This window comes from Rhamphochromis sp. 'chilingali', assembly GCF_963969265.1.
Source record: "Rhamphochromis sp. 'chilingali' genome assembly, chromosome: 14".
Lineage (NCBI taxonomy): Eukaryota > Metazoa > Chordata > Actinopteri > Cichliformes > Cichlidae > Rhamphochromis > Rhamphochromis sp. 'chilingali'.
The window spans coordinates 27748900-27775483 of NC_137941.1; the positions used below are offsets into that span (position 1 = coordinate 27748900).

A 26584-nucleotide genomic window follows, 5' to 3' on the forward strand; every position below is an offset into this window, starting at 1 on the left:
AGAGGTGGCGCTGGTAGATTCGAGTCCATGTAAGTGCGCACAAAGTAAACTGCTCGCTTTAGTTGTGAAGCAAAATCGCTGAAATCGGAGTAATAACACGTGCGAGGGGAACGATAACGACGACAAGATTCCCCCGATCGTTTACTCTTGCTGTCCTGTGGACAACATCGGCGTGGTGTTAATTGTTTGTTGTTTTCGCGTCGCGCATGAGAATATCACCAGGTAAACTCGCGATATTTTTAAACATTTTGTTGTTCAACAGCATCAAGACTGACGGAGTGTGTTTGAGATAACCTCACAAGTGTCACAGATGACACATTTGGCGTTTTTTCCTGGTTTGTCGGTAGCAGCTCCTGAAATGCAAGTCTGCCAAACATCTGTTCGACTAACGCCAGTTGATCTAAACGCCAGTAGATCTGGAACACCGGGTAGAAGTATAGAGCCACAGGTGGAGAGACAGCCAGGCAAAAACGGAGCCGCAAAAGATCCGTAGCAGAGTACTGGAGAAGAGCTGTCGTCGGGTGATGAAAAAAAAACCCAGGTATTATTATTATTATTATTAGTAGTAGTAGTAGTAGTAGTAGTATTCCATAAAATGTTTTTTCCTAATGGCCCTCCATGCCCACAGGGTAGGGCTTTACTATGGGTGGGCGGTCTCTGCAGGGAGTGGGCTTGCCCGGCGCTTTTTAATCCAGATACGCACCCTACGTTCGGTAGGGTGCGTATCTGGATCCGGAGCTGACACGGCCAAGAGGGGAAAGAAGACACACCACCCAGCAACATGACTGCACCCAGCAACACCTACGACGTTATAGTGGTCGGCGCGGGCATATCAGGTAGGCTGCACGTTAGAAATCTTTAGTTTGGTGTGCAGGCTGTGCGGACGAGCTGAGCAAATAAACTGATTTAAGCCAAAGCTTCGAACAGAGCTTCCACAGTGGAAGAAGCTGTGTGTGTGTGTGTGTGTGTGTGTGTGTGTGTGTGTGTGTGTGTGTGTGTGTGTGTGCGCGCGTGTGTGTGTGCGTGCGTGCGTGCGTGCAGAGTGACGGAGAGTTTTTCATTATTCGTAGTGTTTTTCTTCTTCCGTGAGGCTACCTCCCCTCTCCTCCTCTCTCCAGCTCTTTCACCTCTGTATCACCGCAGCAACAGCAGAGCAAGTTGAGTAACAGCTAATCAACCAGCGCATACTTTGTGTTACATAAGAGGACGTGAGATGTATGGAGGGCCAGGAGTGAGGAAATAAATGAATGAAATACGTTATTAAATAAATAATTAAATTTGTCATTAATTAATTAAAATTTAAATTAATTAATTAAATAAATGTTTAAATAATTAATTAAATGCCCATTAATTTCATTTAAAACATTGAATAAATTATGTGTTTATTTATTTCAAATTGTATTTAATTATCAACACATTTAATCAATTATTTAATGATGTATTTATTTAATTCATTTTGACAGTCCTGACCCTGCGGCTCTCTTCATGAATTACTTTTATCTGCCAACCTCACCCATCAAACTCAGGGGGTGGGGTTAATGGTGTTCGAGTAAAAACCATTGCTTTGGCCTGGTGGCCAGTCTTTTTATTGGACATTTCTCTAACTAACTGAACTTGCCTTTAAATACCCTGTTTGTATGTCACCGAATACAGTTTAAATATTTTTTTTAGCCGAGAATGTAGAGGTTTAATCTTCAGATATCTGGTCGGTTTGTCAAGATCGAGCCTATTTGCAAAAGTGCTCCGATGATTTTGGAGATGTCTGCCCCGCCCAGTCTCACAGCAAAACCTGTGACATACCCATACTCCATATGCCAGAGGTCAGTGTATGACAAGCTGTTTATCTACTGTATACTCTGTGGTTGGTGAGCCAGTGCTCAGTGCTTTACTTGTTAGCTCTTCCTCCCCACATGATCAGCTGGTTGGCTGGTTTGTGATTTGTTGAGAACCTCAATCCCCCCTGCCCCCCTCTATTTTTTTCCCCAGAGCTCTCTCAGTTCATTTGAAAAGCAAATGTTATGTAATTTTATTTAAGAGTTGCATGCCTACCAAAAAGCTAATCAGTGTAAATGCACAACGGAAAACAATTAAAGTGGGAATACCTGTTGATGGTATAACAGTGTCCTAACTAGCATAAGAGAAACCAGATTTACTTTAAAAATAAACAAAGAAGTTCAAATCTTTGTCTTTCTTATCAGATTTTCCAAACGATCCTCTTGATCTGGTTTTGAGTGATCTAATAGAGCGCAAAAACAATGTTTTTCTTTGAGAAGGGGATTTTTGGAAGCCTTTTTTGTCATTTATTTTAAAAGACCTTTAAAATCCCTGTGTGCCTTTTGCTATTGCTTTTTTTACAAGTACAGAAAGCACATATATTGCTTGAATCCTTATGTTTAAGTCCTGTTGGTGTCTCTGTCCTTCTGCAGGTTTGAGTGCTGCAAAGCTGTTGAAAGCCAGTGGGCTCGATCCTGTAGTGTTGGAAGCCAGAGACCGGGTTGGTGGTCGTACCTTCACTGTGCAGGTAAGGCAAAGAGTGTCAATACTACTGTAGGAGCGGCTCATAAAAGAGACAATCAGTAACAGTAATATAAATGCTTTCCAGCCTTTTTAATTTTACAACCAAGATAGTGTATCTATTTCTTTTAATGGGCATACAGAAAAAAAATGACATTTATATTCAAGTCATTTATGAGCGTAGAAGTGCAAGCATAGATCAGTTAGCCTTTTCAGAAATATCTGTGACATTTCTTTCTTTTTAGTCATGATCTAATTGTGAGTATGTGTCTTTTAGAATAAGGAGGCAAAGTGGGTTGATCTAGGCGGTGCCTACATTGGACCGACACAGAACCGCATCCTCCGTCTGGCCAAAGAGTACGGCATAAAGACCTACAAAGTCAACGAGCAGGAGAACTTGGTGCATTATGTTAATGTGAGTGTCTTTTTTTTATTGCAGATAATTTTCTATTCCAAGCTCTCTTGGTTTATGTTATGTCTGTGTAGTCTGTGACAGATCATGACATGTTCCAGATGTATTCTTCACTTTAAGTGATGGAGTAAATGATGACAATGTTCAGAAGATGATGCACCATATCCTGAGTCTGACCCATTATCCAATAAAAAGGAAATCCAAGTCTCTGCTACTTTTCTGGCATCACGCAGTAGGCATGGCAACAAGGATCTTTATCAACATTTTTCAATTGCCACTTTCTGCCGCTGGCACTTTTCCTGTCAGCTTAACTTTTGCATGAGCTAACAGAGCTAGCCTCTTTGCCATCAGCAGTAGAGTTTGAAGCATTTTTGGGGAATCTTTTTGTTTGCACTAAAAACAAATTTTTTACTTTGCACACAAAGTAAAACATTGTTATCATCATTGTTAACTTTAGTTCACTTGACTGTACCGTATTTACCGCACTATAAGGCGCACGTAAAATCCTTAAATCTTCACAAAAATCGACAGTGCGCCTTATAATCTGGTGCGCCTTATGTATGAATTTTGTTTTGTGCTTACTGACCTCGAACCGGTTTTATGTGGCACACTATGCTCAAAAATCTGTCAAAAAAAGATTTTTAGTGCCACTTTTTGGAGCATTACGGTTACCGTTGCCAGGAGCCTCGCGGAGTAATACGTACTGTGCTTCAACACAACATTACCGTGTTGTGTGTGTGTGTTTGTGTATAACGACTCCAAAATGGCACCCGTGAAGAGACACGCTTACGAAGCTGATTTTAAACTTTGAGCAATTAGTTATGCAGAAGAGAATGGAAATAGAGCAGCTGCGAGACAATTTGGCATTAATGAGTCCATGGTGCGCAAGTGGAGGAAGCAAAAAGATGACCTAAAACAAGTAAAGAAGACCAAAAGGAGTTTCCGAGGGAACAAGGCGCGATGGCCGCAGTTAGACAAAATTATCAATTATCATCATCTTTCCTCCCCCACTGCTGTCAGACTCCATAATAAAGACTTTAACTGATCAAGCACACACATCCATACATATGCAATAATACTAAGTGCAATAATCCTTTCTGTCATCGTTGTATTTTTACTCAGTTGTATATAGTATTTGTATTTGTATTCTATTTTTATCTTATTGTATATTTATTTTATTTTATTCTACTGTATATAGTATTTTATTCTATTCTGTACAGTTGTGTACTGTATTTATTCTTATTGTATTCTAATTTTTGCCTCATAACTTTTGCACTGTCCACTTCCTGCTGTGACAAAACAAATTTCCCACGTGTGGGACTAATAAAGGTTATCTTATCTTATCTTATCTTAAATTGAACAGTGGGTTATTGAACACAGAACAGCAGGTAGAAGTGTCTCTACAGTCTCTATTCGACTCAAGGCAACAGCGGTAGCACGTGACATGCAGATCAAGACTTTCGAGGGGGACCTTCTTGGTGCTTCCGTTTTATGAAAAGGCATAATCTCTCAATCCGCACAAGAACTACTGTCTCACAGCAACTGCCAAACGATTACAAAGAAAAGTTGGCCATTTTCCGCACGTACTGCCAGAATAAGATCACTGAAAAGAAGATCCGGCCAGAACACATCACTAACATGGACGAGGTCCCCTTCACCTTTGACATCCCCGTGAACCGTACTGTCGAGAAAACAGGGACCAGTACGGTATCTATACGCACCGCAGGGAACGAGAAGTCATCCTTCACTGTAGTTCTGGGCTGCCAAGCTAATGGCCAGAAACTACCACCCATGGTCATTTTCAAGAGGAAGACTTTGCCAAAAGAAAAGTTTCCGGCCGGCGTCATCGTCAAGGCTAACTCAAAGGGCTGGATGGATGAAGAGAAAATGAGCGAGTGGCTGAGGGAAGTTTATGTCAAGAGACCGGATGGCTTTTTCCACAAATCTCCGTCTCTTTTGATCTATGACTCCATGCGCGCCCATCTCACCGAGGCTGTCAAAACCCAAGTGAAGCAAACTAATTTGGACCTTGCCGTCATTGCGGGTGGATTAACCAAAGAACTCCAACCACTAGATATTGGTATCAACAGGTCGTTTAAAGTTAAATTACGAGCTGCGTGGGAGCATTGGATGACAGAAGGCGAACACACATTCACCAAGACAGGGAGGCAACGCCGAGCGAGTTACGCCACTATCTGCCAATGGATCGTGGCTGCTTGGGCTAAGGTATCAGTCTCAAGTGTCGTCCGAGCTTTCACGAAGGCTGGAATAATCACTGAACAGCTAAGTAACAGCAACGAGACTGATTCAGATAATGATGAGAGGGATCCGGACATGCTTGATGCCGAAATTGCCCAGCTGTTTAACTCAGACACTGAAGGTGAAGAGTTTGATGGATTTGTGGAAGTTGAATGAACTGGAAATGTAAGTGTATTGTTCAATATTTGATGTTTAACAGCTTAACAATGTTAATAGTTACTGTGAATGAGTTGGTTAAATTTTAACTCATCCGATTGTTTTATTCTGCTGAATGCACTTTAAACGCCTTTTAATCCGGTGTGAGAGGGATCCGGGCATGCTTGATGCCGAAATTGCCCAGCTGTTTACCGTAACTCAGACACGGAAGGTGAAGAGTTTGAGGGAATTGTGGAAGTTGAATGTACCGTACTGGAAAAAGTATATTTTTCAATATTTAACGTGTTACAGCTTAACAGTGTTAAGAGTTACTGTGAATGAGCTTAATAAAGGTCGAGTTATTTTTTTGTTTGTCTTAATGCGCCTTATAATATGATGCGCCTTATGTATGAAAACAGAGCCAGTCTTCAACAGTGCGCCTTATAATCTGGTGAGCCTTATAGTGCGGTAAATACGGTAATCTGTTAAATTAGCCACTCCCCCCACACACGGTCGTACAGAACATATATACTCAGTGGAGGAGCTTGTTAATGATCTCAAGACTAGGAACAGTCACCAAAAACACCAATGGTTACACACTGGTTGTAATGGTCTAAAATTAGAGAATAATGTGGCTCAGGAGGTAGAGCAGGTCATCTATTAATCAAAAGGTACGGGTACATTAGACATGCTAAAGTGCTTTGAGCGTTCAAGTAGAATAGTAATGTGCTGTATAAGAACCACTCCATTTACCATATACCGAATCTTGCAGCGCTCACAAGGTTCCCCCTGCTCAAGAAGGCACATTTACAAACCCCTCTTAAGTTTGCCAGTGAACACCCAAAAAATTTAGAGAAGCCTTGGAAGAAAGTAATGTAATCAGATGAAAACAAAATCGAGCTCTTTGACAACAACTTAACCCACAGTGTTTGGAGGAGGAGAAGTGATGAGTATGACCTAAAGAACACAATCTCCACAGTCAGAGGTGGAAATATTGTGTTTTGGGCTGTTTTTCTGCTGTGGGTACAGGATGACTTCACCGTATAGAGGGGCCAATGAATTGGACTATGTGCCGTAAAATCTTGGACAAGAGTCTTCTTCCATCGGCCAAAAAACTGAAGATATGAATGAGTCTTCCAGCATGACAATGACCCAAAATATACCACCAAAGAAACATAGGAGTGGCCAACGAAGAAGAATGTTAAGTTCATTTTGCAGCTTAACCATTCTCCAGACCAGACCTTTCTACCAGTCCTGTAGAAAATGTGCTGTGGGGGTCTTTAAAACCTAAAGCATTTAGAGATTTTCTGTAAAGAGGAGTGGGCCAAAATCACTCCTGAAATGTGTGCAAACCTAATGACCAACTACAAGAAATATCTTACCAAAGCTCACACTGAGCTCAGGGTTTTATTTGATTTGATTTGATTTTTTTTTTTGGACAGTGGTTTGGGGGAAAAATGAAAAATGAAATATCTGGAAATACTGGAAATGCCATCACTGTCACCCTTCACAGAGCGCTGAGCCATCTGGCTAACAGGAAGAGCTATGTGAGGATGCCTTTCGTGGACTACAGCTCAACATTCAACTCTATAATCCCAGACATCCTTATCACCCAACTGAGAATAAAAAGGCTGCGCAGAGGGTAATTAATACTGCCAAAAAATAATTGGCTGTCCTCTGCCACCCCTTCAGATCCCCCCTGCCACCTGTTCCTAGGTTCAAGCTCGGTAAACACCCTGGTAAAGAACCCCCAACAGTGTCTGCACTTCCTCCTTGTCCCAAGGAAGAAAAACCTGGACTAGAAGCTCCTGCTGGGCTTCTACCGCTCCTCAGGGGAGAACGTGCTCTCTTACTGCCTGGTTGTCTGGTTAGAAACGCTGCGTAGAGGGTAATTAATACTGTCAAAACAGTCGTTGGCTGTCCTCTGCCACCCCGGAGTCCATCGCTAGATTCTCCTGTCTCAGACAAACACAGGTGACCCCGCCCACCACCCGTTTGACCCTCCACCAATCAGGTCCCACACCCCAGACTCACTAACAGCTTCTACAGCTTCTTCCCCTGGGCCATTTGGACTATTAACAAACACTACCCACCCCTACCCAACAAGTGTTACAATGGTCCAAGATGGACGTTAAGAGCCCTGCTCCCTCTCTGGGCCTGTTTTTCCATCTGCTCGTAGCTGTAACAAATAGAAGTGCTATCCTAAAAATATATTTTAAAAATGACTGCACTATAATGATCTCCATTTGCCTATGGGATGGGATCCTCAAATTATTTCCCTTTTACCAGCTGGTGGACTGAGCTTACCATTAAGCTGTGAGGGAAGTGGATCCTAGTGCTTTGGCTACCCTGTTATGGGTGTGGCAAAAATTAGGCCAAATGAAAGATTCTCAAGCCAGAACTTATTAAACAGGAAAAAACAACAACAAGAGAATAATCAGAATCTGAAAATTTCACAAAACACTTGACGCATCAAACACTGGAGGATAGCAAACAGGAACAGAGACATGAGACACAGACAGTCTGACAAAGGACAAAGAAAACACTATGACAATATATACACAAAACAGATCTTGAACAGATCTTAGAATGCTATAATAATCACAGTGAAACCATCAGATAATGTAAAACTGTTTGCATTGTATGTTGGTCTCTCACATAATGAATGCTCTGCAAGATAGAAATCCAAGAAATCTTTAGACTGACTTCAGAGGTGGTGTTTAGATATGATTTATTATCTTACACCTGGGAACCAATCCCTGCATCGGCAGTTCACAGCAATCAGTCTTTATTACCTATATTTTTATACCGTGTGTGTGTGTGTTAGTGTTTTACTACATTAGTAAAATTTTAAAATTGTTGTTGGTAAATCACAAACACCTTGACTGAGGCAGGTGAGGCCTGCAGTTCTTGAGATGTTGTTCTGGATTCTTTTGTGACCTCCTGGATGAATCATTGATGCACTCTTGGAGTAATTTTAGTAGCCCATTTGTGAATAACAGCTCTCCACTTGGCTCAGTCTTAGAAATGGTTTTCCAGACCGATAGTTGTCAGCAGCTTAGTCTTTCAGCTGTTTTTGAGTTTCTTCAGATCATGGCATGACGTGTCGCTTAGCCTACTTTACTTTGTCAGACGGGTTCTACTTAAGTGATTTCTGGATTCAGCAGTTATCAGACCTGAGTGTGGCTAGTTGAAACTGAACTTTCCAAAGTTCAACTTTCCAAAAAATGTGGTTGATCACAGTAAATTCACGATTTAGGACATAGTAGGTTTGTTTAGCCTTTTCCTTACTAAATTAATGTATTAATTAATCGAATCTAATAATAATTTACTAAATTTTAAAACTAAATGTAGTTTAAGAAATGAGAAATTAAGAAGAGCAAACATTTTCCCAGTACTGTATATTACAATAGGCAGTAAAATAACTATTGATAATAGATGTTTGTTTCAAAGTCAGATAAGAGCGTACAATATAATTTGGGTAAAAGGCTAAGGGCAGTGATTAGCATTTTCTGTGGTTCTGTGAAATCTTTATCTTTAGATGGTTGTCATAAAGTCCTCCTCTGCAGTACAGTCACCTTTGTCTTCAAGTAGCGTTCTTTGGTCCTCTCATTGAGGACAGGATCTTAATCTCGAGACTTCCAGGCCATATTCGGCACAGATGTTTCTGTACACTATGCCGGCCACTTGGTTATGGCATTCCATGTATGCCCTGCCTGCTAGCATCTTGCACCCTGCTGTTATGTGCTGGATTGTCTCAGGGGCATCTTTACACAGCCTGCACCTGGGGTCTTGCCTGGGGTGATAGAGCCCAGCCTCTATGCTTGTTCCTGTGCTGCCATGATTAGCGCCTCTGTGCTTGCTGTCTTTCAGTCCAGCTTTGTCCAGCCACTGTGGTACTGACACTAACTAGCCTCTGACCTCCTTCCTTAAGCTTAGCATACAACCTTAGGGCTTAAAGTTGGCCTCTAGTGTTGTCCACCACATCCCCATTGAGTTCCTGATAGTTCCTGATAAATTTACATTTAGTTTCTTCTTAGGGTCCTGTTGATCTTGTACAGGTCTAGGCATTCCAGCATCCAGTTGTGGGGCATCAAGTTGTAGGCCTTCTTGTAATCAATCCAGGGAGTGCACAGGTTTGTCAGCCTAGTCTTGCAGTCTCGGCTGACTGCTCGGTCTACCAGTAGCTGGTGTTTTTCTATGTCTCTGGTGTACCTCTTTAAGCAGCTGGCTAAGGCTGTGAGTCTTTGCTTGGCAGTTTCCAAGGCCTCAGGTATTGGACAACTTGCTGTACTTCTTAGGCACCTTCTTTGTCGCACCTTTCTGCATCTCCGATAGTTGGCTAACCTCCCTCCGTGCCACCTTGATGCCTCCAGTCTCCTTTAATGCAGTAATAATGCAGTTACAGCTGCATTGTTTTACAATGAAATGAAGAACTAAACAATTTTGATATTCTTTTTGTTTTGTTTTTTCCTTTGGCTCTATTACAGTGGTATTACATTACACAACACAATAAGTTAGGAGACTGTAAATAATAGGAGACATTATTAGTTTAAGCTGCAGCTGCAGACCAAGACAGTACAGTAACGGTGTGTTCACACCGAACGCGATGGACGCGAATAAAACGCCCCAAACGCCCCTAATTTGACGCGTGTACATTCGCGTCTCAACGCGTGTCCAAGAAAAATCCATCGCGCGTCAAACGGAAATGTGGGAGGAATGTGGGAGGGAGTTGTGCCAGACCGGTATCTTTGCAAGATGGCAGCTATCGAGCTAGCGCTTGAAGAGAGAGTCTCCCTTCTCTATGTACTGTGGAGAGCAGAGTAGCGGCGTAAAGGACATCCTCGCCGTACCTGGGTCCATCAGGTCCTCCAGAGGCATGAGCAGTTTGGTGAGTTTCACCACTTGCTCCAGGAGCTGCGCCTGGATGACGGCCGATTCCAGCGCTATCACCGTCATTCACTCGGCCAGTTTGAGGACCTGCTTTCCCTCGTCGGTCCCAGCATCGCCCGCCTAGACACCAACTACAGGCGCTCAATCCCACCTGCAGAGCGCCTGTCCGTCTGCCTGAGGTTAGTAAAACTATTTAATACGGTAGTCCTTTATTGATATCTGTGCTAATATGCTAATCCATCCAGTTATACACTGCTAACATGGATGTGCTATGCTAACAGTGAATGCTGTCGGTGTTTACTGAAAGCAAACTGTGGTACAGAGACGACTCTTTATAATATTTCTAGTGATACTCAGAAGCTCTCATCAAGCCCCGATTTAATTCGATTTATGCTGTTATCAGTGTTTGCGATGATAGCATGGCTGTGGTGTCACATCAATGTATGCGCTCGGTGTTTGCTGATATCAAACTGTAGCATTAGGACCACTGAGTTAACCTTGTAGTGATACTCACTCCTTTTTATTTAGACCTGGTTTAATTCTGGGATAGTTGAATATTTGTATATAATCCCTGCAGCTGTCAGACTCTATAGCAGGGGTCACAGCCTTTATTAAAACAGAGTTAGATAAAACTGTGAACAGTTTGGTTCATCTCTAGTTACATGGTTCTATCTTGATAAGCTGTCTTATCACAGATTAATTTTTCAAAAATATTAATGATTTAAGCAAGGAAAGGGCTACATGTCAACATACAACTCTTTATTTCTATTAATGTCTTACTTCATTCCTACCTGATTGACATGTTTAGGAATTATGAGTGATTGGCTCACTGTAGTTGTGAAAGTTGCTACCAATCAAATTATGATATGTTAAAGTTAAAACAAAACACAACTGTTTTAGATATTATCTAATATACATTTTGTAATTATCCTTATAATTACAAAATGTTTTATGTAAGATTCATGTTTTGTGATTTATATCTGACATCACAAAAGTATTTTGGAATTTGAATAATGTATTTTGTAACTGCAGTACACATAATACTGATTTTGAACAATTTTGTCCAGGTTCCTTGTCACCGGGGACTCCTTCAGGACCATCGCGTTAGTTTCAGAGTCGGTGTGTCCACGGTGAGCCAGATCACCCCCCAGGCAGCGACGTCCATCTGGGACTGTCTAGTGGACGACTTCATGGCTGTGCCTTCACCTGGAGACTGGCGGTCCATCACAGAGGGATTCCAGGAGCGCTGGAACTTTCCTCTGTGCTGTGCAGCTCTGGATGGGAAGCACGTCCAGACAAAGGCACCCCATATATCATATAGGAGACACACACATTGATATACACTAAATATTCATTTCATTTCTTTTTTGTGGTGCCCAAATTGATGCACCTGCTTGATTTTGTTTAAACAATTATTGCACACTTTCTGTAAATCCAGTAAACTTCTTTTCACTTCTCAAATATCACTGTGTGTGTCTCCTGTATGATATTTAACTGACATTTTTTATTGTAACAACCAACGATTTATACAGGAAAATAATGTCTATTAACAAGGTTGCCCAAACTTCTGCATCCCACTGTATCAGTATATTTTGTCATTAGTATAATATGAAATAAATTCTACATGTGTCAAGTTGTGTGCCAACATTTGCTGTGTAGTAGAACTGAGACATTAGTCATTATAAAAATTTATTTGAAATAATATTAAAAGTCTCAAACAGAAAAACATTAAACATAAATATATAAAATATAAGAATTTACAGAGAGACAGGAATAAAAAGGACCAGCTGCTCTCCAGAGCAGGAACAAGGCTGAGGAGGAAATGCTCCATTAGAGACTGGTGTGGACTCTTCAGGAACACCAGGGTGGCCAGCTCCACCACCGATGGACCGTCCTGGGACCCGTCCCTCATCTGCCTCGGAGCTGTCCTCCTCTGTGGGCCTGTAAAACAGCACAAAACACAAAGAAATGAGAAGGCTGCTACTAGATTTTAATTTCAACATTGAAAAAAAAAAAACCAATAACAGGATATAATCAGATTGGTTGTAGATATTTAGTAAAGGTGATCACAAGGGAATCCCACCGACTAAAAAGGTATCAGTGCTTGCTGTACATATCTGTGGGTGCAGCAGCAGGAGCTCAGGGACTGGGGATGCTCTGCTGCAGAATCAGTTGGTTCTATCAATACAGTATTAAATGTTAACAGGTTGGATATAATAATCGTAGAGTAGACAGTGGTCCCTCATTTATTGCAGGGGTTCTCAGAATAACTAGCCCCTGGCCACGCACTTTATACACTGTTTTCCCCACACTCATGAACATTGGTCACAGTTCTCACAATTGATTCTCAAAGTGCAAACCTTTGTAGATTGCAAAACGTAAAAGTATTATTATGCCGCGGTTTGTCTTCATCTGCCCGCCACTTTCGTGCGCCTTTTTCCCTCACGGTGCAGGTGTCTATTTCCGAATGAGGCTCATAGTTATGGGTGTTTTTGTGCTGTTTTTTCTATTGGACGCGATGGTTATCAAAACCAAACGTGATAAATTTGGCAAGCGCAGGAGATTTGTCAATCAGGCTGCAGAATGCAATGCTGTACTGTGCAATAAAAAACCAGCGAAAAAGCAAAGCAGTGACGGATGAACAGCGGGACCACTGTGTGCTGTTTATTAATAAACAATAAAATATATTCCTAAATGACAACATGCATAAAAGCAGAACGGTATTTGTACGTCAGTGGGAAAATAGCGGTGGCTTGCTAGCTTTTGTGCGGCTTCCCCGGGTCAGTGAAAACTTTCAAAAGAGAAATGAATGAACTTACCAGGTTGCCCGATCTCTTCACATATCTTCCTCCAAGCTCGGTCCTTTTTATTCCTGTCTCGGTACTGAAAGCAGCTGGTGTTGTACAGCTCCGAGTTGTTTGCTACCGCATTGATTAGCCTTCCCCTCCATTGAAGTATGAAAGGCTTTGGCTGGATCTGCCCCTTTGACCTAGGTAACAGCCACGTCACCAGGCTCCTGATTGGTTGTCGCGGCGCGATTTGACGCTGGAGTTCAGATTTTTCCAACTCGAGCGGTAGACGCGAAACGCGCGTATGCACAAAATGCAACACAAAAACTCACGCGCGTGGTTTTATTCGCGAGTCAAACGCGCCAGACGCGCTGCACTGACGCGCGTTTCACGCGTTTTGGCGTTTTCGCGACGCAAATCTGCTTCCGAATTTTCGCGGGACCCGCAATCGCGCGTCATCGCGCCTTTCCATTGACTTTACATGTAAACCTGACGCTCTATTCGCGTCCATCGCGTTCGGTGTGAACACACCTGTTATTCCAGAATTGTCTCTGAGCTGACAGCTCTGTGAGGCTTGGGCATTTCCACAAAGATGTATAGACAGTTTTTTTCTCTTTCAAAGAAGTTTGTGTTTAATAAGGTTTGAAATAAATGTTCCTGTCAAGCAAAGCTCTCAATACTCAAGCTCTCAAATAATCTCTCTAGCGTATGACGCTAGAGAGATTATTTGAGATTCCATCAACACATATAAATGAATGTACTCAAACCATTGTTATCCTCCACATAGCAAAGGGAACTTTGCTAGAAAGCAACAAAAATGAATCTCTAGTTACAATTGTGGTGTGGCAACACTTTAGTGGTTTTAAACCCACTGCATCTACCCCTGACTGTCACCTCTGTGTTTGTATGTCTTTGTGTGTGATTGAGAAATGCAGAAATAAACTAGACCAGGCATAAAAATTATGGCTTTAGATTATGGCTACTCTTATCACATTTAATGATTCAGTATCTCTGATTCAGTTGTAAACATTGCACAAGCTATTACTCCACTTTCTCCACCACTCTTCAAACTGCTTTCACGGTCAGTTAGAGGTCAACTGAAACAAATCTTTAATGGCAAATGCTGAAATGTTGTTCTTTGAATGCTGCCATCATTAAGCACAGCTTTTATAAGCAATGGTTATTTGATGATTGAAGAATATTGTTTTGGTGATGATGGCCGCAATCATGTGTCCAACAGGGAAAGTCTTACCCGTTCAAAGGCTCCTTGCCTCCCATGTGGAACCCCATCGCTTTGATGGACTTCAACAACCTCTTTAGAACAATGGATAAGATGGGTGAGGAGGTAAAGCAGTTCTCACTATTAATGAGTATTCTTATTAATAAGCATTCTAGATTGGTTTACTGGACAGGTTGCACACCTGCTACATGCCTGACTCATGCTGAACACCCTCCTGCATTTCAGATTCCCAGAGACACTCCCTGGAGAGCTCCCCATGCTGAGGAGTGGGACAAGATGACCATGCAGGAACTCTTTGAAAAACTCTGCTGGACCAGGTAACATGTTCAAAATGTTTCCCGTTTGTGCAGAGAATAGGTCTAGCTATTCATCCTGTTATCTCGTTTATATCCAGTTTAAAGTTTTATTGTTAAATCATGTGACACAAATGTTGAAGGTGGTCTCTAACAAAAGAAATGTCGTTTTATTTTCTAATATCTCATATGAGTCAGCGAGGCTGGCTGGTGGAGTGATAGGTTATAACCTAATGTTAGCAACCTCAGTTACTAAGGTTTCATGGGTGCAGCATTCTGCACAACAGACTTGGCATGAAATGCTAGAATTCCACTCACTGAAGCTGGAAGTAAAATTAACGCTCTTTGGTTAATTTTGGTTAATTGGCTAATTCCAATAAAATGATCTCCAACACCACAGTCACAGTTAAGAGGTCCAGTTCAGTGACTCAAACTTGCAGAGGTGGAAATGGTTACAGCTTCCTGTGTCAGCACTAATAAGAATAAGAATTCTCATCCCTGCAAAAACTTTGAAAACTGATGCTGAAGGTTGTAGCTGTTTCATAGAGGTTTTTGGTGGAGAAGCTTCAGTATATGATGCACTGTGAGTGAGAATGTTTTTGATAATCTAATTACTGTGTAAATTTAAAATATGCAGCTTGTAAAAGTAAATGACAACAGTCCTGCACTAATTAAATGATTGTACTGCTCCAGCGTTTGAATTAATCCTGTAATGTATCCTATATTAAACTAAAATAAAACTTTAGTTCAACTTTGAAACTGCTCAAATGTAGATTATGTGCAAGTCTCTGCTGGAAAAGTAGGACAAGCAAGCAGAAATCCCTGACATGGTGATTTATTTGTGCTTTGTTCACACTCTTACAGAATATAAAAATTGTGACTGGGGTACCTGCAGTATTTAAAGACTTCTTACCTTCCATGTAATCCCTCCCAGAACTGCTCGTCGCTTCGCCACACTGTTTGTCAACTTGATCGTGACCGCTGAACCCCACGAGGTGTCGGCTCTCTGGTTACTCTGGTACGTCAAACAGTGCGGAGGAATAATGAGGATCTGCTCCACCACCAATGGAGGACAGGTATGTCTGCCCAAAATTATACCTACTGATTCAGAACAACAGACTGAAAGAATTCGTTTTTTTATATATCTGTCTGAACAAACAGAATATTCTCTCGGCGTGCCAAGAAGTGGACTTGCGTTCTCTGCCTCTCACACAGATTCATTCAGTGATTCAGAGGAGCAGTGTGAACGTCAGAGGGAGATCCCTCACAGCCCAGTCTCCTTAGTCTGGCCTGAATAAGATGCTGTCCACACAAAAGATGTTTTCTTGGAATACTCAGGGCGTCTTTTCTGCTGCCGTTCCTCAAGCTGAGGGCCTTGTTCCCATAGCCACAAAGGCTTTGGTAAACAAATGACAAACAGTAGTGCAGTCGGCTCCTTCCTGTTTGCTCCACATTTAAAGCTTGCACGCCTTGTGGATGGTGCATACATAGGGGTGTTTGAAGTATTTACACATAGTCATCTTAAACATATGGATATGCTATTGGTATGCATTGCTTCGAGTGCAGCTGCACTCCTCCTGCAAAACTGCAAATGTGTCTTTAATCAAACAAGACAAGAAGAGGCTCACCTCGTTTCACCGCCCAGGACTGATTCAGGTGTAGCTCGTGCTTTCACAGCGACTGCTTGACAAATTCATCCAAATGCCACAGAGGAATGCACACAATGTGTTTCTGGTCAGGGATGAGAGAGATGTTGACACTAACCACATGGAAATGGTTTTGTGTATCGGAGCTTTGACAGCCCAAACCTCTCTACCTCCTCACTGTCATCTTCATCATTTAACATTTGCTGGCCTGGCTTTATGAACGTGTTTCTTTTGAATTAAGATGCAGAAATTTGTAGTGAAGGAAATGAATGCGGACTGAGGATAACCGGTGTGTATCACCAGGATAAATCAGGGGATTTTATCGGCTTCATTCCAAACTGGGAGTTTATTAGCCTTGCCGAGGGGTACCCAGAGGGGGATCAGAGTCACTTCCACCCAATATAAATAGAAACCAGTGTTGCTGCATCTGCTCTCCCTGTTGGTGCTCACTGAACTCTGCTCTCTTTGTGTCTCAAGGAGAGGAAGTTTGTAGGAGGTTCGAATCAGGTGAGTCAGTGCATGGCGAGGGAGCTGGGAGACCGAGTGAAGCTGCAGTCTCCAGTCTACAGGATCGACCAGACCGGAGACATGGTTGTGGTGGAGACCGTGGACAAGCAGACCTACAAGGTGAGTTGAGTATATCACCAGTATTTCCTTTGAAGTACTATTCTTTAAGGACACTTTTTATGTCTTTCCTTACATATTCTGCTTTAGTCAGAAATATAATATTGAGCTGGAAATGAGCATTTAAAGTCCAGTCTAGTAAATATTCGAGGAGCTCGATTAATGTTTATTAATGGTATCTAGCACCAAATCATCTCATGGCACACCGCACTAAATGGTCAAAGGGATTACAACAAGATGGAGAGAAACCCCTTTGAGCAGAACTTGGAAAAAGTGAGGATAAAATAATGAGAGGAAAATAGAGGAAATGCACTCAGAGCAACATGGAAGGTCCCTCATCAGCATGTATCACAGAGAGGTGGTTCTTATACTTTACCCTAACGTTTTCCAATTTGTGATACTTTGTACTTTTATGTCCCTGCATTTCAGAGGGAAATATCTAACTTAACTCACATTCATCTGTGTGATGGCTGTAAAGGGAGACATTTTAAAACAGGAAATAAATAAATATATGTGCAGATGTACGTACAATCCTGATTCTGAAAAAGTTGATGCTGTGTAAAAATGTCAAATAAAAATAATGCAATTATTTTCAATCTCATAAACGGAGCATAGAAAGTGCAAATGGATATTGGCTCATTTTGAACTTGATGGCAGCAACTGTTCTCCAAAAAGTTGCGTTGGGGCCATGTTTAAGACAGTTTAGCATCGCCTCTTCTTTTAACACCTCCTCAGCAACTGAGGAGAGCAGGTACTAAACCTTTGGGAGCAGGAAGTTGTCTCATTCATGTTTGATTATATATGTCAACAGTTCTGGCTCTCCGTCATATATCTGTTTTTTTTTTTTTCATTTCATAATGCTCCAAATTAGTGAAAGGTCTGGACTGCAGGCAGGCCGGTTCAACACCCCAACTCTTTTACTTCTGCTGAAGCCTTTCTGTTGATTTCTCTGACCACAGAACAGTTTCCACTTTGCCTCAGTCTGTTTAAAATGAGCTTTGGCCCAGAAATGATGGCGGTGTTTCACCATCATGTTCACATGATAGAGCTTTAACCTGTATTTGTGAACAGTACAGTGTTCATAGACAGTGATTTCCAGAAGTGTTCCCGAGCCCTCCCAGTGATTTCATGACAATCATGCCTGCTTTAGTGCAGTGATGCAGCAGGGCCCAAAGGTCACGGGCATCCATTATTGATTTTCAGCCTTATCCTTTGCACACAGAAATTCCTCCAGATTCTTGGAATGTTTTGATGATATTATTCTTTTCAGTTTGATGTTGAGGAACATTTTTCTGAAATTGCTCCACAGTTTGTAGACACAGTTTTGGGGGTTTTTGCAGAGCATCTCTGAGATGCTCTTTTTATCGCTGGTCGTGTCACTTTGAGACATGTCACTGCCATCAAATTCAAAGTGAGCTTTTTGTTTCTGTAAATGATAATAGTAGATTTCTGATATTTTTCTGTATAAGTGAATAAAAGATGGCTTTCTGAGATCGGCAAGTCACTGCATTCTGTTTTCATTTACAGTTTACACAATGTTACAACTTTCTGAAACTGGGTTTGTAGACACAATTGATTAGTTCAGTCCAGTGGTTCCCAACCTTCAAATGGCCCACAAAACAAATAGTCAGAATGACTTTGCTTATATGGATACATCACCGTTAACGAGCTGATAAGATAATGAATAATGACGCTGCTCTTATGTTTCAGTAGATTGTGAATGCAGGACTTTCCTTTTCCTGTTTTCCTGTTACTGCAGCCATGTTTCAAATAACTGTTATAGTGTTTGTTTGATTTTATTATGTATTAGGAAATGAAACAGATACTATATTTATACACTAGGTAATGTGAGATAATGCAGTCTGAATATGAAACATCCATGTATCTGTAAAACAGTAACTGCTTCACAGTGTTACTCACAAACTTCACTGGCACTGCTGCTCTTTGGCTGCCATCTACTGGCTGCTTGGAAAAAAGCAGTTAAAATGTACATGATCTGTGTTACTTTGTTGATTAGGTTGAATGTTTTCATTTATGGTCAGATGTTCCATTGTAATGAATTATGGGACAGCATTTTCTCCCCTCTTTTCATAAAGGATAGTCCAGTGTATCCTATATTAAAGGAAGCACTGAAGCCTCTTTCCTTAGTATTTGGAGAATTGCAACATCTCTTACTATGGCTGATGACTACCATGCAGATACTTCTGGGTCACATCTTTCAGTTATAAACAGACTATTGGTACGCACTGTGTACTGTCTCTGTCTCTGTGTTAGGCCAAGTATGTGATCGTGGCCACACCACCTGCTTTGAATCTGAAGATGCACTTCAACCCTGAGCTGCCCCCGCTGAGGAACCAGCTGATCAACCGTGTTCCCATGGGCTCTGTCATAAAGTGCATGGTCTACTACAGAGAGAACTTCTGGAGGAAAAAGGGTACGCAGGAAGTGAAAACACAGAGAGAGCGAATGCTGTTCAAGATGATGCCATTTCTAACGTTTTATTGTGTTACCAGGTTACTGCGGCAGCATGGTGATAGAGGAGGAGGGCGCTCCCATCGGCTTCACCCTGGATGACACAAAGCCTGATGGGACTGTACCTTGTATTATGGGGTTGGTACAGAGCTTCAAACAGTTCTCTGTAATTGTGTATATTTTGTATAATGATTCCATATTGTACACTACATCGCCAAAAATATTTACCTGTCGCAGGACAGCTTTCAGACCTGAGTTATAAGATTGGTTGGCAAGTGGTTACTGGAGGTTGCCAGATAGCGCTAAGTAATATCAGCAGCCCCAAAGAAGTATACAATGCTGCACCATGATGAGTGCTTTAGTCATCATTAGGTTGAAATACACATTTTTTTCACTAGCGACCTGTGATTATCAGAGGGTTACTGACTGGCCTGTAGGCTTGTGTCTCAGCTTTACCATCTGACTCTGACCTAGTATTCTCGCATGAGCTCCTACAAGAATTTCCATACAGTGTAGGACTTGTGCTTGAATGGAGCTAAACACAAGTGATAAAGTCATCCAATCAGCCACACATGCTCATGTAGTGTTTTCTCTTTTCACTCTCCCCCCCAGATTCATCCTTGCCCACAAGTGCAGAAAGCTCTCAAGCCTGTCCAAGGAAGAAAGGTAGACACCAGTGGACAGAGATGGAAAAAAACTCTCACGAGCTGTGAGATCAGTTTAATCCCAACTCCTGTGTTGTTGTGTTTAGGTTGAGGAGGATCTGTGAGATCTACTCCAAAGTGCTGGGCACAGATGAGGCTTTGCATGTGAGTTTGGGTGCAGAGTGGTACACAGTCATGTGGATACTGTGGAATCACTTGACTGACTGCTCATGTGCCTGCTTGTTTCCTGCAGCCGGTGCACTATGAGGAGAAGAACTGGTGTGAAGAGGAGTACTCTGGAGGCTGCTACACAGCCTATTTCCCCCCAGGAATCCTTACTCAGTTTGGCAGGTGAGTCTCTCTCTCACACGTGTACACACACAAAAAAATAAACATAAATATGAAAGTGTGATCTTTTCATTTCAATTAACTTAATTTATTTGAATGTGTCAGCTCCTGGATATTAATGGCTAATGTATGTTTCAGCAGGATTTGTGATTATTTCTGCAAATTAGCGTCACTTCTCCTCCATGAAATGAACCTGCCTTCCTGTGCACGGTTTCAGAGGGGACTCACTGAGATCACAACACTTTGTGTTGGATTATTATGTTTACCACACAAGCAATACTGTGAACTCATATTTCATCTGAATGGTGTTATTGCAGTGTTTTTTGCGGCATTTCATGGGTTTTATTGGAGTGTGAACAAATGAATGCATTTTCAGTACAGCAGGACGTGTCCCCAGGATTTGCCCATTTGCTCTATAGCTGTACACACACATAAAACACAATCCAGTGTGTCTGATGCATTGCGGCTGCTTTCATTTATTAGTCGAAGCTGCTTGTTGTACAGATCCTGGTGCATATGTTCACTATTAGAGTTTTGTTAACCTCCATATGAAAAACTGAAACTCCTTGTTAATCGTCATGTGAACCATATTTCATGTCTAAATGTCCTCACCAGATGTGCAAATGTGTTCTCACTCACAATGAAAAGTAAGCTGGAGTTGGAAACCTAACATTGTGCTTTTTTATACAGAGTAACTGTTTCACATACCGGGTGGTCCTGCAAGAAATAGAGTTAAAGAAAAAGTCCTTTCTTTGGTTCTTTTACGTTGAGCACAGTGGGGGTGGGAAGATTAATCCAAAGGAAATTCACTTTATGTTATATAATCCCATATTGCACTTATTCAGGTGAGATAATATTCTTAAATGAAGTGAATGCATGCTAAAGCTCAATGGTCAGTACAATGCTGGTGCATACATTAAAAATAAAACGTGTTTAAAACCTGTAAACCAGTTTAACCTCTGAAGCCTCTCCTGTTTCTCTCTTTTTTGCTCTTCAGAGTGCTGAGAGAGCCGGTGGGCAAGTTGTACTTTGCAGGCACAGAGACGGCCACCGAATGGAGTGGCTACATGGAGGGGGCCGTACAAGCTGGAGAGAGAGCAGCCAGAGAGGTCAGAGAGCATTTAAGTACCTGCTTTTCACTGCTACGTGTTAGCAAATACCAGTTCTTACCAGTTTAAACACCCTTAGAGGCAGGTTACTTATATATACCAGGTGGAAACCACTTAAATCATGCAGCTGGCACACCTATTAGTCACACCTCAGCCTGCTCCTGGTGTTGTGGATGCTCAGCCAGCAGTGCTGGGGGTCAGCTGATATCAAATCATGACATCCTCGCCTTTTCTCCCCTCTCATTTATGTCTGAGCACAGCTGACTGAAACAAACCATAGAATCAAAATGGTCCTCCCCACTCAGTCTTCTAAATCTCTCTTTAAGACACTCGCCTGCTGCTTGCACTTTATGTCCTTCTTGTTGATGTGTCGTGTCGTGTCGTATGTAGTGCCAACGTGGGACAGTTCCCCAATTTCATTGTGCTATTGTACTATGTATGACTGTGCAATGATAATAAAGAGTTATCTTATTAACATCACCCAAACTCAAAAATGTGTATCATGTTTAAAATTTAGACTGTAAATTTTGAGGCCAGAGGGGCTGATGGCACGATATGGCAGCCTCGCTTCTGTCAGTCTGCCCCAGGGCAGCTGTGGCTGCAACTGTAGCTCACAGTGTGTGAATGTGAGAGTGAATGAATAGTGGAATTGTAAAGCGCTTTGGGTGCCTAGAAAAGTGCTATATAAATGCAATCCATTATTTATTATTATTATAAGTCTTTGACTGACACCACCAATGTCTTTTCGCAGGTCATGTGTGCGATGGGTAAACTCCAACCTAATCAGATCTGGCAACCTGAGCCTGAGAACGATGTAAGAGAAGTCCTTATGCACCAAATTACAAGTTGGCCTTTGATTAAAAAAATGAACAATCAGTGGAGAAACACTCTGAAGTCTCTCGTCATGAATCCAAAACACTTTTTACCATAAATGACACTGTGAAAAAGATCATCTTGTAATAAATGAGAAAAAAACTACCAGGCAAGACCATAATGTTTCTTGGGGTTGTAAACCAAGAGAGGTCATTTTCTCCCTCGCTTTCTATACAATCATTTTCAAGCAGAAGAGTTGCCCCCTGCTGGTCATGTAAAAAAATGCAGGTTTAAGACACCTATGCATTGTTTACACATTTTGGACCCAAGATTACATAAGTTGTATATTGCCAAATCATCTATCAAGTATCTAGTTAATATCATGCACATGAAAAAGGCAGATATCTGATATCATCATTCCCTCCGTCCTGCAGGAAATCCGGGCACTCCCGTTTGTTACCACCTTCTGGGAGAGAAACCTGCCTTCGGTTGATGGTTTCCTCAAATTCTTAGGAGTCTCCACATTCCTGTCTGCTGCCGCCGCAGCTGGCTTGGTGGCCTACAAGAAGGGCATCATCCCCCGGAGTTAAACCACCCTGTCGTCTCACTCCTCCACATCTCAAGGGAACACGTCTCAATAGACACTTGTGTACTTCTAGTGCTTTATGGGCCCAAACTACAGAGTAGTGACCTACATAGGGTATACATTGTTTTTTGAGAAACACCGTGATGTGAGAAGGACTGCTCAGCTCATGCAAAAACACTAACACACTGTTACTCTGTCCACAAACGAAAGAGAGAATGAAGCAGGTGAGAAGGGCTGACTGAAAGGTGTTTGAGAGGAGGGACGAAAGCCTAACTTCAGTTTAAAACATGCAGACTCAGATTGTGAAACCAATGAAGGAAAAAAGATCAGAATCAGTTCGTAAGGGGAAACCTTCTCTGTCACTATTACTATCCCATACAATGCCAATGAAATCCACTGTGTCAATTATATGTGAGTTTATAAAAGTCGCCATGCTTACTGTGTGTATGAGCCTCGTCTGTGTCGCATGCTTCGGTGAGCATGCGTTCGTGAGCGTGTGGTCATCAAAGTTTCTGTACAAAGTTGCGAGCGCGTGTGCATGAGTTTCCACTGTGTGTCTAATTACCGCTGCCTATTTTAGGTGCCAATTTATTCTGGCCAAGCAGCCGTAGCTGTTTGACGAAATCCAGTGACTTCAGAAGAGAAAAGAGTCAGTATAGTGACACTGTCCACATAGAAAATCAGAGAGGAGGTTCAAGGACAAGTGGGGCTTTTTCTGTCAGCAAATCCCATGAAAACACAAATGAATAGTGAATTTTAGCATTGTCTTTGTAGCTAAAGCCAGATGTGAGTCGCAACCCTAAAGTGAGTTGGTACCGCGTGAAATGGGTTTTGTTGTTTCTCTTAAATTTAAATTTTATTTACATCCCAAAGCCCAAATTATGTGCCCTAATATGAATCCTAATATGTAGCCTAATAATGTCATATTAGGGCACCAAATGTGTATTATTCCCAATGAGCGATCTGTGCAGTTGAAGGCTGGCTCCAAAAGCAGGTAATTCCTCACAGACTCCTATGTTAAGATGTCTAGGTTTCCACCTGAAAAGGCATCTTTAAAGCCTGGGGCAGTCTTTGTAGCTAATTGTCTCCTTCATGGTGACTCCTTTCATATAAATCCTCTGTTTAAACTATAGTAAGTCTTAGGTATCAGCAAACACGGGCTACCAAATATGGCCACCAAAAATTAAGACGGTGCCAGTCTAAGTACTGAACCCATAAATTTAATTGGTAATCCATAAACTAATGGTGACAATAATGATTATTATAAATAATTATTAAACACTTCTCAGTTATAGTTACTTGTTGTTTTAACTCTTTACCCGCTTGTATAAATCGACCAGGAGTGACCTTGAATGCTTCAGGCTTATAGAACAAAACGACTGGTGTGCATCATAAGTTAGTGCGGGTGGTCTCTCCCTGTGCAACTAGACTTAGAAAAACCCAGAAACTGTTCTGATTGTCTTCAAACCACAACTTTATTGATATATGCTGAGGTGTCAAAACTCATCATCAAGGCTACAAAGGGGATGTCGTCAGTGTCGTCAGCAATCATTTGACCGGGTAAAATCATTTGTCGGGGGTGTAGATGTAAAAGCCAACCTGCTGCACAGTCCTCTGTGTGCAGCTCTTTATGCCCACTACAAGAATCATGCTGTTCTTGTCCCAAAGATGTTTGTGAGTGTAGTTTATCTGTTGTGCCTTAATGGAAATCATAGCGTTTTTGTCATTTTATCGCAAGTGCCTGTGACTCTGACACTCTCAGCCCTCATCCCTCTTTCCCTCTGGTAAGTTCCCCTTACCTGAGTTATGTCCTCACTGAAAACCTGACTCAGGTAAAGCCGGGTGTAAAAACACAGCATCAGAGCTCAGACTGTTGAGGTGATCCCTCTGCTTATCTCTGTGTCCGTGTGTGCTTCGTGTTGTCCCTGCAGCGCTTCTTCCCTCGTTGTGGTGTCCCTCTCCCGTCTGACCCTCAGTCCCAGTGCAGGTTTTATGTGCAGTTCTAGAAGTAATGATTGAATAATAATGTCACTTTTTGAACCATCACTAAAAGTGTTTGAGTTTATGGTTGGCTGAACAAACAACGCCAGCAAATTCCATCCACCCTGTCGAAAAACAACAACAACAAACTACAGCACTCACAACAAACCATCAGCAGACGTGATGCAGCGTTATTCATTATGGGGTTTTTCTGGAGATACCCCCCCTTCCTTTGTCCCTCTGTGCATATGAGCCTTCTTAACTATTCCTGTGACCTGCTCTTTGATGTCTTTGATTCCTCATACAAAGCTGGTGATATTTAACAAAATGTGAAATAAATCTTTTACTCGCCTTAACCTGATTTATTCTGGTGTCGTGTGTCATTATGTCGACTCAGAGCAGAGCTACAGCCCAACGGAGTGAAAACAGCGGTGTAATAGTAATGTAAAAAATAATATTAATTAAAGCTAGTCGAATTCCAAAAAAAAAGACACTGAGTCATTTGTAAACAGTGTTGGGGAGTAACGGAATACATGTACCGCTGTTACGTATTTAAAATACAAAATATGAGTAACTGTATTCCGTTACAGTTACGGTTTAAAAAGGTGGTATTTGGAATACAGTTACTTTATTGAAATAAATGGATTACACGGCAGTATTTTCCTGTTTCATATTGTCGCGGGTCAGGACTGTTTGGGTTTTGTTTGACAGCTACGTTCTGTTGTTCCAGGCGGCAGCTTTACGGTTGCCATGGTTACAGGGTGACGCGCTCTCTCTGAGACTGTGCGTTTCCTGGGTGAGAGAGCGCCTTTTCGTTGTTGTTGTGCTAAGCTACACAGAATACTACAGGCATAGCCCTAAAGAATGTAGCCTCATGGGCAGTGTAGTCCGTGCTGCTGGGAGAATGGACTGCCATACCCGTTCAGTGTTGCCAATTTAGCGACTTTGTCGCTATATTTAGCGAGTTTTCAGACCTCTTAGCGACTTTTTTTTAGAAAAAAAAGTCGCTAAAAAAAGACGTACAAGCGCGTATCGCTTTTACTCTCAACAAGCAGCGGGTGCTGTAACGCAGTCAGTTCTTCTTTTACTCTTTTACTCTTATGCTGTTTTGTGGATCACAAGGTTTAAAACTACTTGTAAACACACACACACAAAGTAACTCCACCAGAGTGCCTACTTCGGGTCACTTTTGCGGTCCAAGCCCAGGTAAAGGAGCAGGGTTGGAATTGTGACATTTAAAAAAAACAATAATTGCTAAAAGAAATTTAATTTGTAGTTCTAAATAAACTCTAAATGCATTTAGGACGTTTTTTACTCACTTTATGTCTCTTCCACGATGTTATTTCTCTCTCCAACAACATAGGTTACAATTAGATTAGCATGACCAATTATGCAAATTAGGCGATGACGTCATTTAGCGACTTCTAGCAACTTTTAGAACAGCCAATAGCGATTTTCCTTACTGAGGAGTTGGCAACACTGTACCCGTTATGTGTCTGTGAGCGCGAGGAGGGAGAAAAAAAGAGAGTGGGAAAGTAGGAGCTGTCATCCAGCAGAAACGGGAGCTGGAAGCATGTAAATATAACTAGAAAAATTTGCATTTCCTGCGAAAATGCAGTGTGGATGCTTTAAAGCTGAAGCTGTATGCAAAACCTAGCTGAAAAAGCTGAAAAGTTGCAGAAATTGTAAAAACTTTGCAGAAGCAAAAGAACTTTGCTAAAATGTAATAACTTTGCAGAACTGCAATATCTTAGAGGAAACATAATACCTGGCAGAAATACAATAGCATAGCAGAACTTAGCAGAAATATTGTAACTTGCCAGAAAC

General features: G+C 41.7%; 1 protein-coding gene across 1 annotated transcript; it reads left to right on the top strand.

The window, feature by feature from the left end:
- LOC308410381 (amine oxidase [flavin-containing]-like) lies at positions 1-25118 on the top strand. The gene is made up of 17 exons (XM_080903675.1): positions 1-222; positions 351-541; positions 629-836; positions 2427-2521; positions 2792-2929; positions 14243-14347; positions 14468-14559; positions 15470-15611; positions 16659-16808; positions 19080-19239; positions 19319-19415; positions 19890-19943; positions 20029-20086; positions 20175-20272; positions 21267-21378; positions 22130-22192; positions 22626-25118. The coding sequence occupies exons 3-17, from the start codon at positions 782-784 to the stop codon at positions 22779-22781; spliced, it is 1575 nt and encodes a 524-aa protein (XP_080759801.1). The 5' UTR covers positions 1-222; positions 351-541; positions 629-781; the 3' UTR covers positions 22782-25118.
- Positions 25119-26584: the final 1466 nt, after the last annotated feature.